Source organism: Morchella importuna, assembly GCF_003444635.1.
Source record: "Morchella importuna strain M04M26 chromosome Unknown Morimp01GS030, whole genome shotgun sequence".
Lineage (NCBI taxonomy): Eukaryota > Fungi > Ascomycota > Pezizomycetes > Pezizales > Morchellaceae > Morchella > Morchella importuna.
The window spans coordinates 315,200-329,108 of NW_025763427.1; the positions used below are offsets into that span (position 1 = coordinate 315,200).

At 46.7% G+C, this 13,909-nt stretch overlaps 4 protein-coding genes across 4 annotated transcripts; 1 reads left to right on the forward strand and 3 right to left on the reverse strand.

Annotated features, from left to right (window-relative positions):
• Window positions 1–714: 714 nt before the first annotated feature.
• Window positions 715–4,651, reverse strand: LAJ45_08548 (uncharacterized protein; the record flags this gene model as incomplete). Its single annotated transcript, XM_046118098.1, has 17 exons — window positions 715–1,205; window positions 1,279–1,348; window positions 1,438–1,768; window positions 1,829–1,884; window positions 1,947–1,966; window positions 2,060–2,076; window positions 2,235–2,349; window positions 2,448–2,487; window positions 2,560–2,651; window positions 2,719–2,752; window positions 2,868–3,131; window positions 3,196–3,315; window positions 3,391–3,540; window positions 3,596–3,876; window positions 3,946–4,240; window positions 4,307–4,389; window positions 4,462–4,651. 17 exons carry the CDS (start codon window positions 4,649–4,651, stop codon window positions 715–717), a joined length of 2,649 nt encoding a protein of 882 aa, XP_045968696.1.
• Window positions 4,652–4,983: 332 nt separating this feature from the next.
• LAJ45_08549 (uncharacterized protein) lies at window positions 4,984–6,336 on the forward strand (the record flags this gene model as incomplete). The annotated part of the gene is made up of 5 exons (XM_046118099.1): window positions 4,984–5,012; window positions 5,074–5,249; window positions 5,310–5,908; window positions 5,969–6,039; window positions 6,237–6,336. 5 exons carry the CDS (start codon window positions 4,984–4,986, stop codon window positions 6,334–6,336), a joined length of 975 nt encoding a protein of 324 aa, XP_045968697.1.
• An 824-nt stretch (window positions 6,337–7,160) lies between these two features.
• On the reverse strand, window positions 7,161–8,501 carry LAJ45_08550 (uncharacterized protein; the record flags this gene model as incomplete). Its single annotated transcript, XM_046118100.1, has 6 exons — window positions 7,161–7,210; window positions 7,270–7,439; window positions 7,512–7,940; window positions 8,006–8,047; window positions 8,113–8,192; window positions 8,247–8,501. 6 exons carry the CDS (start codon window positions 8,499–8,501, stop codon window positions 7,161–7,163), a joined length of 1,026 nt encoding a protein of 341 aa, XP_045968698.1.
• A 3,926-nt stretch (window positions 8,502–12,427) lies between these two features.
• LAJ45_08551 (uncharacterized protein) lies at window positions 12,428–13,909 on the reverse strand (the record flags this gene model as incomplete). Its single annotated transcript, XM_046118101.1, has 5 exons — window positions 12,428–12,643; window positions 12,994–13,104; window positions 13,331–13,440; window positions 13,639–13,648; window positions 13,844–13,909. 5 exons carry the CDS (start codon window positions 13,907–13,909, stop codon window positions 12,428–12,430), a joined length of 513 nt encoding a protein of 170 aa, XP_045968699.1.

The window sequence follows — 13,909 nt, forward strand, 5'->3', positions numbered from 1 at the left end:
ATGAAGTGAAAAGTACGTATGTATACTATTAACCGCCGGAGGGTCATCACAGGGTATCATGCATATCGCTGTCTTTCCCATGGTTTCAACCAGCCAACCTCGAATCTAGCCCTTAATTTGGTTCTTCGGGTTCGTACATGTAGTGTTGATATATGCTATTGTTCATAATAGGCCCCGGCTTGGAGCGGAAATTTTCTCGGCCTTCGGATTGTGGATCACGAAGATTCTTTATACGAAATGGCTATATTTACATCCAGAGCACATCCAGAGAAAAATCTACTACATGTATTAGAGGGCCACCATATTCTAGACAAAATACAACGGAAAGTTACTAATGCATAACTTTGTCTATTGATAATGTATTATAGTCCAAGTGACCCTTAACTGGTAGCTTTATATGGGTATACCAGGGGTCGCCAAATAAGGCTACCCCGGAGTTTGTATTATCTGGAACCCGGGGTGGGTAGATCCGGAGAGTGTGTTTGAGGTTATGTGCCGAGAATATCTGCACAGAGGAAGGTTTAAGCAGGCACTGGAGGGATACAAATCTCATCATGATGCATATATATATAAAAGCCATAATGAAACTCAAATCTCAGCAAAGTAATTCAATACACAGCTAGAACATGTAATATGCAATTGATGCTAGTTTTCTGATCATATGGCCCTCACCCTGCAGGCATGTTGGGTAGAGGAATGATTAGTAGGTTTTCATCAATCCTCCTCCAAGACCGTATCGTCGTCCCCACCTTCCACCCCTTTACCATCATTAGTCTCACTTCCACTGTCCATGTCATCGCCCCGGTTCTGTCCAGGATCTAGGTCCAAGCAATTGGAGAGTCCATTCACACTCCCTTGACTTTCGCTTTCACTCCCATAATCATGCTCCTCGTCTCCCTCTTTTTCGTTCCCATCCATTTCACTTTCTTCATCAGCAAGGTCCTCGGACAGCCTCGACATTCTTGTAACAAACTCGTCCTGAACTTTAGTCAGCCAGGATTGCAACATCTTATCATCCATGTTTCCATCCCTGGCTTGAATTAAAGTCTCTTTTAGCTTGAGCACAAGGTTTCTTCTTCTGGAGAGATGAAATGACTTGGATTTTCGTTTCTGTTTGTCAAGCCTCCGAGAAAGAGTCTCAGACACCAACGTGGCCTTATCTAGCACATCCTGTGGAAGTCCAACAATTCTGGCTAGAGCTAAACCTGTTTATTTATACGCTGTAAGTAAGGCTTAACCCAAAATATATATTTTCTGGGTGTTGATCTAATGATTCACCGTAATATTGATCCTTTACACTTCCGTCTGCTACTTTATAAAGCATTGTCATAGTGTCTGGGTCATTCATCTAAGTTTCATGTTCATGTTAGTCATATGGTCGTAACTACAGAACAGCCCTAGTGATATTAGTTCAATGCACAGCCTGTGAAAATTCACCTCCACCTGCAAGTGCAGATTAACTACCCCAGCCCTTTCGGCAAGTATGCTCGCCAAATCTCGGAAGTGTGTTGCAAACCACACAAAGGCTCTGCTTTCAATCAGTGCCTCGCAGACCGCCAACGCTAGAGCCAACCCATCTCTGGTACTGGTGCCTCGTCCAAGCTCGTCCATGATTATCAGGCTGCCTTTGCCGAGATTGTGGAGGATGAAGGCCGTTTCCCGCATTTCAGACGCAAATGTGGAGGCATTAGCTTCAATTCCGTCGTCCATAGAGACACGAGCGAAGAGTTGTTGTGTGATAGGAAACGAGGCATACTGAGCCGGGACGCTAATTCAAAGGCAGTATTCTAGTAGGTTTGTTCAGGGCTGAAGAGGGCAGGGCACCTACTATGATCCGATTTGCGCAATTACAGCCGTGAGTGCGATCGACCGCAGATAGGTCGACTAGGGTGATAATAAATACTCAACACCCACCAATATCAATTCGTATTAAGACAACTACACACCTTTCCCGACATGTTGCAACCTATTTGGTCGAGAACGCCGTTAGATACGTTAGATACCCGAACCGCTAGTTATCCTGTGTAACAATCGCTTTGTCCAATAAAACGGTACCTACCAGTAATTATCTGAAATCTGTCAAACGAATTTTCATTAGCCACCCCCCCACACACCCAAAAAGCAAAGAAGTCGTAAATTTACTGAGTCCCAGTTTCTCGCGCTATTTTCTATATCACAGAGAATCTACCCCAAAAGGGTTTGGGATTGCGGGGTTTTCCCAGAGTTCGACCTACCTAGATTGTTGACTTGCATAGACATCGTTTGGAACGAATTTGTCCTTGTGAACTTTCTCACGAATTGGATGACGTCCGGCCTTGATTGCAAGTGTATCTGTGAACTCGGGACGAACTGCAGCACCGTTAGTAAGATGCCCCCCACGTTTTATGGATGTAATTTAATTCTTATTTGAACTGCCGAAGCCAGCCAGTCCAGGAGATGAGCCAAACCATAATCCTGAATTGTACAGAGATGTGCAAAAGAGACAATCTATGAACATATGATCTTCAGTCGTTATCCAAATTTACCAGGTAATGGCGCGCATATGGGGGTTTGGCGAACCATATCAAGCATCGCAATACCCTCGCACACTTTGTATAGCGCAGATATCTCTTTCCTAATATCTTCAACCAATTGCTGCACAGATTTATCGCCTTGAGACTGTATGTCAGTCATGCATGCCTGGTTATATCAAGAGGCCGGTGTTTTTGTGTTGTTTACTCATAAGTAAAACCTCCGTTAAAGAATCTCCGATCTGCTCCTCGGCGTTAATTAAAGTGGGTCTGTAAATATGCAAGTTCAAAAGAATATCAATATTCCCTCATAATGTAGTCAAAGAGACTATTGGTTTTTGGGGGAGTCAATATCACCTTGGCATTTCGTTTGACTAGTTCCAAAGTGGTGAACTCGACAACAACTTTTTTCTGTACCACAACGTTCACAAAAATAGGTGGCAAGGATTTATCCTCCAGATCCAACGTTGAGAGTCGGAGGTAGTATCCCCTTCCAACCTCGAACTTCAGTTCCAGGGGAAGATCATGCTCCACAGCCAGACCTGCAACTAATGAATGGATGTCTTCTGTTGCTTCCTTGTAGGTCTGACGTGCAACATCAAGTAGCCCATTCACGCCACTCTGCAGCAGGACGTGTCAATACACATTTAAATAACCGAACCCGATGGGAAATCGGACAACCAACCTTTACGGCATAGCACCTTTGATTACGGAGGTCAAGTGGGCTTTTTGAAAACGAAATGTCTTCATTTATAACATTACTGATCAGACTCATGACTGGCTCGATACGCTCTTCTCCGCAAAGCTACAACTGCCTTGTTAATTACAGCCTAAACTTACTGACATTTGAGTGGGTGCGGGCGAATGAGAGGATGCCTACATCTCTGATAGCCATCAACAGCTCACTTCTCCCGGAGACAAGACTCTCACGGACTGGGGCAATGCAAAACAATACTTGTTTAAGCACTATGATATTATTAATCGATTGTTCTGAATGTTTTAGTGAAGGCTTGACCGGTATTGTAATGAGCTTAGATCGTCAGTTCAGTTTTCTTATTCAGTCAGAATCTTATATTATATCATACTGAAGTAAGGAGCCTATCCATATCCAGAAATGGCTTCAAGGCCTGTCTTGCTTGGAAAAACATATCTTCATGCTGTGTAAACTCTTCCAACGCATCCAACCTTGCATTAAGTGTGGATACGTTAGTAAGTGGCTGTAACACGTTGGATCGAAGCAAACGTGCTCCCATAGGAGTCAATGTGTTGTTCAGTAGTCCAAATAAACATTCCGTGGATTTGGCGTTCTGGAGATTCTGGATCAATTCTAGACTGTGGACAGTACTGAAATCAATAAGCATGGAACCTGCGTGGAAAACCAACTTAGTCGATCCCTTTAGATTAAGCATGATGTCACAAGCGGCAGCAAACCGACCTTCGCTCCCCTGGTACTTGATCCTGAGGGAATTGAGGGCGAATCTTGTGTACGAAAGCTCGATATGCTTCAATGCTGCGGCAGCAGCAGAGATTGCGTAAAACTTTGCAGACACAGCAACCTTGATACCAGCTATGTCGTCCGCGAACGCTAGCTGCTGGATATAGTCATGTCCCATCTGTTCATTGTAGTATTTACGAGGTACTTGCGTGATAGTCGCGCCGGGAATATAGTGCTCCATTATGGAAAGCAGGGTAGATTTGCGTGGTATGACAGCAGTGTTTGGGACTAGTATCTGCATATCAAACTATTGAGAACTCGCCGATCAAATAGAGGATTCTTCCATCGTGTATCAACCAACCTCTGTAGGGTCAAAGACAGACAGCTTGTGCATGGTCCTAACGTAGGTCTGTGAGTCACATATCTCACTTAAAACACATTCACCTACAATTACGGTGTCAGCCACTGTTTCTGATGCACAATTTACAGCTCGGTATCAACGCGAATAGAAAATACCGGTCGTCATGTTCACGAAGCAAAGACCCACAGTGGCCGAGACCCCACGAGACTCTGCCACGGCACACACAATCTGCTGGACACCCCCAACTGTTGAGGTAGCAGTCCGTGGTCGGCCTGTTCGTGGACGACCGGTTGAGGTCGAAGGGCGGAAAGGCCCTGAGGATGTGGATTGGAGATAGAAGCTCATGATTGCAAATTTTTTATGCAAGTGTACAGATATGTATCAGCGTGTGGGAGATCACATTTAGGGAGTGGGGCGGCCACGTTAAAAGCGGCAAACCATTCGGGGTCGGTCCGTCCGTCATCCTGCAGGAAAACAAGCTTTGCAGATCACTGGTCTAAGATCGGCTCGGGGGCCGAGGGCTTCGATCCGTCTTATCTAATCTAATCTTATCAAAAGGATCTAACAGATCTTTACGACACTCATCAGGCCCGGTCAGGCTTCAATTCTTACAGTCATCTCTCTCGCCATCGACTGAAACGCCCCATCGCCAGCTTAACGTCAACAACAGCGTCGCAATGTCAGAACGTAAGGTGCTTCAGAAATAGTAAGTCTCTTCTCACGTGTTCAGGAGCTTCTACCGGCAGCTGCTAACTCGTTTCCCCTAGCTACCCCCCGGATTTCGATCCTTCGAAGATCGTCCGAAACAAGAACCCGAAGCCTACAGGTCCCAAGCAGCAAACTGTACGTCTCATGGCACCGTTCAGCATGAAATGCCGAAGCTGTGGTGAGTTTATCTACAAGGGGCGCAAGTTCAATGCTCGTAAAGAGCACTCAGGCGAAAGTAAGTACCTAGTTATCTCCTATCCCGTGAATGTTCACGAGCTAACAAATAAAACCCCAGAATACTACAACATCAGTATATTCCGATTCTATATCCGGTGTACACGATGCTCCGCGGAAATCACATTCAAGACCGACCCGAAGAACATGGATTACACCTGCGAGAAGGGCGCTGAGCGAAATTTCGAGCCCTGGCGCAACCACGATGAGAAGGAAGAGACCGAGGAGGAGCGGTTAAACAGACTGGAAGAAGAAGAGAACGAGAGTGCCATGGCCAAGCTGGAGACAAAGACTTTGGACTCTAAACGCGAGATGCAGATCGCCGACGCGCTGGACGAGATCAGAACACGCAATGCACGGAACGAGAGGGTGGATGGGGTTGACGTGTTGGAAACCTTGCTTGAAGTAAAGGATGCGGCGCAACTGGAGAGGGAAAGGCAGGATCGGGAAGATGAGGAGGCTGCCAAGAAGGCATTCAGAACCGATGAAGATAAGTTTGTCAGGAGGGTGATTGAGGGGGCCGAGGAGCCCCCAGTCCAAGCAGGGCCATCTGCTGCCGCAACCGAAGAAAAAGTAGAGATTCCAACCTTCAAAAAGACGGTTAAGAGAAAGCGGGACTTGGGAGCTGCCCTGGGCATCAAAAAGAAAGCGAAAACACTTGTATAGGGAGTGGCTTATGACATATAAGTCTGGTCCAGGTTTTATATGTGGCGTTTGCAGATCGCGGTTGCATTTGGGTTAATCGGGTCTTTGCTGTTTTATGTTGGGGATACATCTGGTGACGCACCCCGGTAATTCAACCAATTTGCTCTTCTTGCTTTCTTTTCCTTATTTTTATTTTCCTTATTTTTCCCTTTTACATAATTGCCTACTATCAATCTGATATATGACACCAAACGCCTATAAAGTACTATATGTATTTCGAATGTCTCGAGTATCTAGAGCACACAATAAATACATATATGAGAGCTCGGCTTACCATCTGCAGTGATTGTTGCATATCGGCACCTGCCGGTCACGACTATCGCGGCCCGCTGGTACCCTTGCAACTCTACTGTCTCAACACCACATGCCTTTTCGGTCAATAGAACGGGTAGTCCGCACGAGATGTTTAGCACGTACTGTGCTCATGTAACGGTTACCGGTCCCGCAGCCGCTCGGAATACTGCCATTCCATATCTGTCGGCCCGCATATGACATCAACCTTTCCAAGTAAGCCACATCATGTAGGTATTGTAGCTGTACCATGTACCCCGGTAGGATACATCTTACGGATCTTCCAACATCAACGACCTTTTAGATTCGGTTACTTTGGGGTCCACAAATGTGATTGGTCTCTTTGAACCACATCATAATGGCATCGTGGCCTTAAGGATCCATCTACCTACTTTCCATATACGCACTCTACTCTACTCTACCTAGATGCAGCGCCTTTAAGGTAGAACAACGGCGACGACAATAACAACGCTCCAAACTCCGATAGTCTCAGGATGTACCTAGGTCGCAATGTAGGCAGTTCTCACTCCAGAATCCAAATTAATGTCACGTGGTAGAATATATATTTGAACTGCCCAGGATAACATCCAAGTCTTGGATTTTTTTTTTAAAAAAATAGCCCTGAGGCCTGGATGCAAACGTTCATTTATCGGAACACGAATAGTGGCAACGGAAACCCATGATATAAGACGGGGATGACATAAATATAATGGAATAAACCGAAAACAATCATTTCAGAGGTATCGTAACGGTATCAATCGTAAATGTCCAAGAGAAAGAAAGAAAAATGAGCAAAAATAAACCATGCACCGTCCAGTTATATAAGACACCCGCAATTAAACATACTCCAACAGATATATGTCCCAAAAACCCCGAAACCTTTTCACACTTTTGAATCCCACGAGAAGTTATTTGCTTAGACCTCTGGGCCATCGCCCTTATCGCGACGTATCGGAATTTTAATACCTGAGGCAAAATTGTTAGAATGTTAACCACAAATAAATGCTAACTGAATCGAAGCTTACCCTGGGTCGCAAAGCACTTGCTAAGGTTTGTACTCTCAATGACACCTGGGAACTTTTTGGCGCTGAAGACGTGGAAAACCTCGGAGAAAGCACTCGCAAGGACTGGGGCCGATCCAGTGTTCAGGCCCGCGCCATCCCCCCGCCCGACATTGACAAAGTTCATTTTCAATCTGTCAAGACAAGATAAAATCAGAAACCACCCTAATAAGAATAACTTTTTGGCGGGATAATGGGGTTCATACCTAAATGAGCCTTCAGTTCTTACTGAAAGATCCTGAAGAATGAACCACACGCCGATCTTGTTGTCAGTGTCTGTCAACTTGAATGCGCTGGCGCTCAAGCTACCGATCAGGTTTCTGGTAAACATTCCTGACGGTGTTTGCTGAGGTGGTTGCTGCTGTTGGGGTGGCCCATGCATGCTGTTAGGGTAATAGCCTTGAGGCGCACTGTGCTGTTGACCATAATGCATCAGAGGCTGCTGTTGCATTTGTTGATGTGGAGGCTGCGCACTATATCCAGGGTATGGATTTGGTGGCTGCTGGTGCATAGGCTGCTGCGGAGGATATTGAGAGTGTTGCAGCGGCTGTTGGTGGGGATGTGATGGTGAGCCTGCGGGTGCGGGTGCGGAGGCGGGGTCGGAGGGGGAGGTGGATATGATGATGAGGTCGCTGCTGAAATTGAGGGCGAGGTAGCGGAATGTCGAACGAGGTTTACTTCGCGATTTCCATCCGAAGACCATAAATCCACGGTGAGGACATAGAAAGATGTATCAACCTCACTGCAAGCACACGGACTTTAGTTCGGGATCTTGCATACGGGAAAAATGGGACGCCGCGAACTCACTTGATGTCAACCTCCTTTCCCGTGGTCGCGTCCTTGACCACAAGCCGTACACAAGGTGGGGGAGTAATTGGCCGACGATCCTGCGGAAACCCGTTAGCACGCGATCCCTTCAACTTCACGAGAGATCACCGTACCTTGTCTCCAAAACCACACATCCTAGCCCTGATGGGCTGTTGCTTGACCTCAAGACTGTAAATACGGTTTCCATCACCTCTGCACGATTGTGAGGGCGGCTGTTGCGGTTGTTGGAGATTTTGAATCATGCCATTATTCGGTTGCGGTGGTGGACCAGATTGGGACGAAGACGAAGACGACGATACTCTAGTCATCGGGAGTGGTGGTGGGATTGAATGGTGGCTTCTTTCATGATGCTGGTTTGTAACGTACATTGCGTTCATGGATATTGTGTAATAGGTTGTGGGAAGCTCTGAATATTTCGACTTGAGGGTTGTAGGGGCTTGTTAGGCTAGGCCAAAGCTCTCTATTTGAATGTTCAAATCCCAGCGAAGGAGAGGGGAAAAAGAAAAGAAAAACGGGGAAGTGGCGTTTCTCCCAGGTTTCACGGCTCCAGGTCTCTAAATAGTTGTTGTAACGTTTTTTTCTTCTTGGATTGCTCGATCGATCCTTCTTGACTTTTTTGACTTTCTGTCTTTCTTTTCTTTGTAGTTCCGAACCTGGATCCTTATAGCACTCCCGCAGAACTCACAATGATCACCTCTGCGCCCCAAGCACCCCAATTCTGTGTGACTCGGATTCTCGGCTGGTCTGCTGACTAGGCGGCAGGAGAGAGCTGCTGGCGAAACAGTTCGAGATAACCGCAGCTGGTAATAGAGTGAGGACGAGAATCCCGAACCAGCAAGGAGGTGACTGAGGAGTACAGGGAGCTAGCGGCGGAGGAGGAGGAAGCAGTGGAGGAAAGGCACGATGCGAAGGGAAATAGGAGGATCTATCTAGGGCGTGGAGGGGCCTGGTAGAGGTGGGGAAAAGAGCAGGATGATGGAGTCGAGGTATGATGATACAGCACACGGGAAGCAGGCCGACTACTCTATCTGCGCATGAGCACGTACGGTATGGATGCATGCAATTCAGCGGCCAGGCCACAACAGCCAGCTGGGTTGTTGTGTGATTGACACGTTTGACACAGTGGCTCTGAGGACTTTTTACAGTACCTTCCGTCTACACTGGATTGTACCTTGGATCAATTGCGTTTGACAGATCGGTATGGATCAATTAGTCGATAACCTTTGGGGGTTATCATGTCTTGGAGTTCTGTACATGTACATTGGAAACAGGTGGGGAATACAAGGAACCCACATGGTGACCACCATGAGCTGCCATAAGAAGTAATGGAGGCAAAAGAGGGGGTGGGCATACAATTAAAGTTGACCCACCAGACAGAGAGTCGAAGAAGACGGTGCTTCCGGGGGTCGGGATCAATGGCCGCATGAAGTACCAGTAAATGGTGTTGATGACCTGAAAGAGTACAAAAGATCCACCGGAATGGCGTCTGGCTTCTCTTGAATGGAGATCGTTCTTATTTACCGAACTCCTTCCAACCAAATCAACCCCCAATGGAGATCAAAAAAATCATGTTTACTTTTTTTTCTCTAACACTGCCGCCTCTATGTATGGTACTCTGCTCCAAATGTCTCTCCTGACGTTGTATGTATCTACTCCTCTGGCTGCTCCTGCTGCTTGCTTGCTGCTTGCTGCTGCTAAAGGGTAGATAGAGACAACCGGCAGGAGCGCTATGTACGGCTATTTGGAATGGCAAGATAGGCCTAAGTAAGGTAAGGTATGTGGGAAGGCAAGAGAAAAAAATCGTCCAAGGATAGAGAATCCTCCAACAACTGAGCGAGCCATGCAAAGACAACGAATAAACGGTATTGAGATACATAGGCGTGTAGGTTATGTAGGTACTTTGATAGAGTGATAGATGGACCCGCCCACGTTTGAGTATAATTGTTCCGAACAAGCAAAAGAGTGGATAATTATTGACGATAAGAGGGGTAAATGCTACTAACTACTATCATACCGTATCAAGCGGTGGCTTCCTCAGTTGGGCTTGACAGAGGTCTTTCCCAAGGATTTTACCCTTACATCAAGCCCTGGAGGGGGGTTGTTATTATTAGTGTTGAGAAGACTCCACAACAGGGCTGGCTACATGATGTATCTAGAGGAGTAGAGTAGCACATGTCTAAAATATAAGCCCTTCCTTCTTCACTGCAAGTAGAATCTCAGAACGTAAGCATCACAATTGAAAGTTCTTACATCTATGTGGTTAGACACGTACCTTCTCTACCAAGTTGAGTAGAGAGCAGTAATAGTAGAGCACTTACGGTACTGGACTTGTAGTAGCTTCTTCACATGCAACCACGTCTACTCTTACTCTACATTGACTAACCAGTACCAGTAGAGTACTTGCCTACTTCCAAGTGATTGATTCCTTCTACATACCTACCTCTCGATCTCACCCCCACCTGCCATTCAGTTTTTTTCTTTTCTTTTTGGTCCCTCAAGCCTTCACTTCTTGCCCGGCAACATCTGTTTCCCCGTGGCGTTCCAAACAAATCCCTGTAAACGTGTTCCTTGCCCGCAACTGCAAGAATCAGCCCGACCATGCAAACAATCGCAAACCGTGGTTCGTCACACTCTATCGTTGCTTTTCCGGCAGTTGGCGGGGGAGGTCTGCATTTGAGCAAACATCCGACGTATCAGTAAACGTGAAAAGGCCACCTTGTCGTTGAAACTTGAGGTGGAAGGGAAAGGTTGTTGATAGGCGGGCTAACAAAGTACTAGCGCCTTCCCCTCCCCCCAAATCTCAACCCTGTGCTGGAATACTAGCTCCAAGCACGACAGATTCAACGTGTCCCAGCACACTGGATCCTCGAAACGAAACATTGTTTGACCCTCAGAAATGTCTCTAGGAACTCTCCCAATCAACCCCACGAACAGTAATAGCGTGGGCAACTACGCAACCTGTCTACCGTTTTTTGCACCGAACCCTCGGAAAGCTCCCCCCCTCCAACCCCGTGCCACCCACACGCTGCTGCACAGGAACTCGCCTTGCCATCCGATCGGTTCCAGTTTTCAGTCCTCACTTTCCAGTCGATTGGGGCATAAAAATAATGTTTGTCCATCAGGCCCACCATTACCAATTGCAAAGCACTCTACCGGCGACCGTTGACCCAAAATCCGCAAAATACACCTCCACACACACCCTCATCAATGGTCGCCCACGAGAAACAAGGTCACCCCTAGTCATGAGTGGGAGAGCACATATGGAGAACCATGTTTCCCCCCCCCCCTCTCGTCCCGACGGGACGGGCAACAGGGCCAGTCTAGGTACACTATAGGAGCATGTTCACCACACCACATCCTCGGGTGTTTTTATTTCGCCAAACGGAAACAAGCATAAATGATAAAAAAGACTCCCTTCTGGTCCAAGCCACCCGGCATAAGAGAAACATCCAGAAGGATAATTCCCGCACGCATTGCACGGCCAAACGTTCGGTACACTTACCGTAGTAACCGTACTGTCTGTACCCGCATTTGGTACTGCATAGCCAAAAAAGCTCGAACCCCATGAGTACCAAAAACGAGCGGCTGGGGGATCATTCCAGATCCGCTGACATGGGAAAAACAGAAAAGACTTCTCCTTGCATAAATAACAAATACATTTCCGATCTTTGGGTACTTCCACGCGTCGTAGTACGGATCGATATATATATATCATCCACCCATCCGTTTGATGTTCTCGATTGGGTCTGCGGGCTGACATCAGTCGGGAACTCCAATCTTCTTTTCTTTTTTTTCTCTCTTTTGTATCCTGGCTCAACACGACAAGGTTCCGGGATTAAAGAAGAAAGGTACATACGGAAATTATTGGGTTTCCTGGTTGCGAGGTATCTTGGATCTTCAGCTCGAAAAGAGGGGTACCATTGCTTTCCAAACTTAGGAATGCATTGCGGTCGAATCTGCCTGGGTGAAGTAAAACCATGGAACCACGACATCCTTGAAGTCTAATTGCACATCTTTCGCCAGCCAAACAAGATGAAGCGGATGTCATATGCGTTCGAATAATGATAAAAGGCCCAATTAAAAAAGAACATTTATATCTCAAGCCCATGCCTTTTGATCTCCAGAAACAATATTAAAAAAGAAAAAGGAGAAAAACAAAGAAGCCAAGAAAAAAAACTCCCAAAAGCCAGCATTTACAAAAGAGAGGAAAGAACAAATTAGAGAAGAATAAGAGTAACCCCGTTTACGCCGTGAATTTGAGAGCAAGAGGGTATAAAATACAGAATCCCCCAATCTATTTCGTGATCTTCTTCTTGAGACCAAACAGCTTATCCTTGCCGCGGTCCGCCCAGCCACGATAGTCAATCTTGCTGTGATCGATGGGTTCGAGGCTTTCTTTCTGGCTCTTGGTGCTGTTGGTGCCATTGGTAGGGTTGAGTCTACGCTTCTCTTCGTCCTCGCGGGCCAAGGCAGCCTCGATTTCCTCGGGGTTCATGACGTTTCCAGCTCCCTTTTGCAGAAAAAATATGTTAGTCACAATTGATTTCAAGCAAATATATTGGCCATTGGAGTCCTGAGGAGGAGCAGCAGAACAGAAGTGCAGGAATTTCGTAATACAGATGGGTGATGTCTTTCATGCATGGTTGGGTTTTCCCAAGTATGACTCGAGTGACTATGGATCTTCACCAAGCATTGTGTGCTGCGTGTCCGGGAAAAGGTCCATAGTTCCTCGAGCCATATAAAACCCAAAGCTCCATCCCAACCGCAACGAGAGACCTCCCCATCCTTGCGTAACATGCCTATCCTCCACTCTGCTGTTGCTGCTGCTCCTCTCCCTTCAATGGTAGAACACAAACATACCCCACGTCCAGCATGGAAATCTCCACTGCCGCGGGCCTTGGGAGCCTCCTCGACATCTTGCGCAATGCGCGCCTTCTCGGGATGGTTCGGATCGTTCTGGGCCATGTTTCCCTATCCAGATCCAGCCAAATGTCAATACAACTAGCACTCGAAGGAAAGCTATAAAAAAGAGTTGATGCAGTGATTCAAAAAGAAGAGAAAAACAATGAAGAATAAGAAATTGAGTAGCAGCAACAATAGTAAGAAAGCAGAAGAGAAAGCAGCAGAGAGAGGGAGGGAGGGAAGAATATAAAAAAAAGGAGAAGAAGAAGAAGAAGAAAGAGGGGGAGGTCCTTACAGTTCCACCACGACCAGTAGTATAGACAGGGCTTTTGAGAACTGGAATTTTCAAGTTCTCCTCGGTTTCGACATTATCGACAGGGCCAACATTTCCGGCTCCTCCTCTCCCTTTAAATGGGGGCCCCCGGATCGATCCCCCAAAATGTTAGTCAAAAAAAACGTAATTGTCTAGAGAACATTGCTTTTATTTTTTCCTCCTTCCCCCATTTTCTTTTATTTATTTATAATTTTTCGGAGGTAAGTGGGGGCGGTGGTGGAAGGGGAAAGGAAGAACTTGGGGAGGAGAAAAGGAAGGGAGGGCCGAACCGTGGAGAGACTAAAATTCACACAAACCACAAATTGTCAGTCTTAACAGTCAATACAGTTTGTCACGATGCCCAGCCAGACAGACAGATGTCAGGCGGGAAAGGCGGCGGCGGCGGTGGTGTTCGTCAATTGGAGATTTGAATGGGGCATTGGATTTGGATTGGATTAGAGGGAGTGTATGGGGAGTGTATGGGAGAGTACTCACAACGGAGCTGCTGTCGCGCTCTGTCGACGCATTGGTCACGACGGGAATAGTCGGGATCATGTGCAT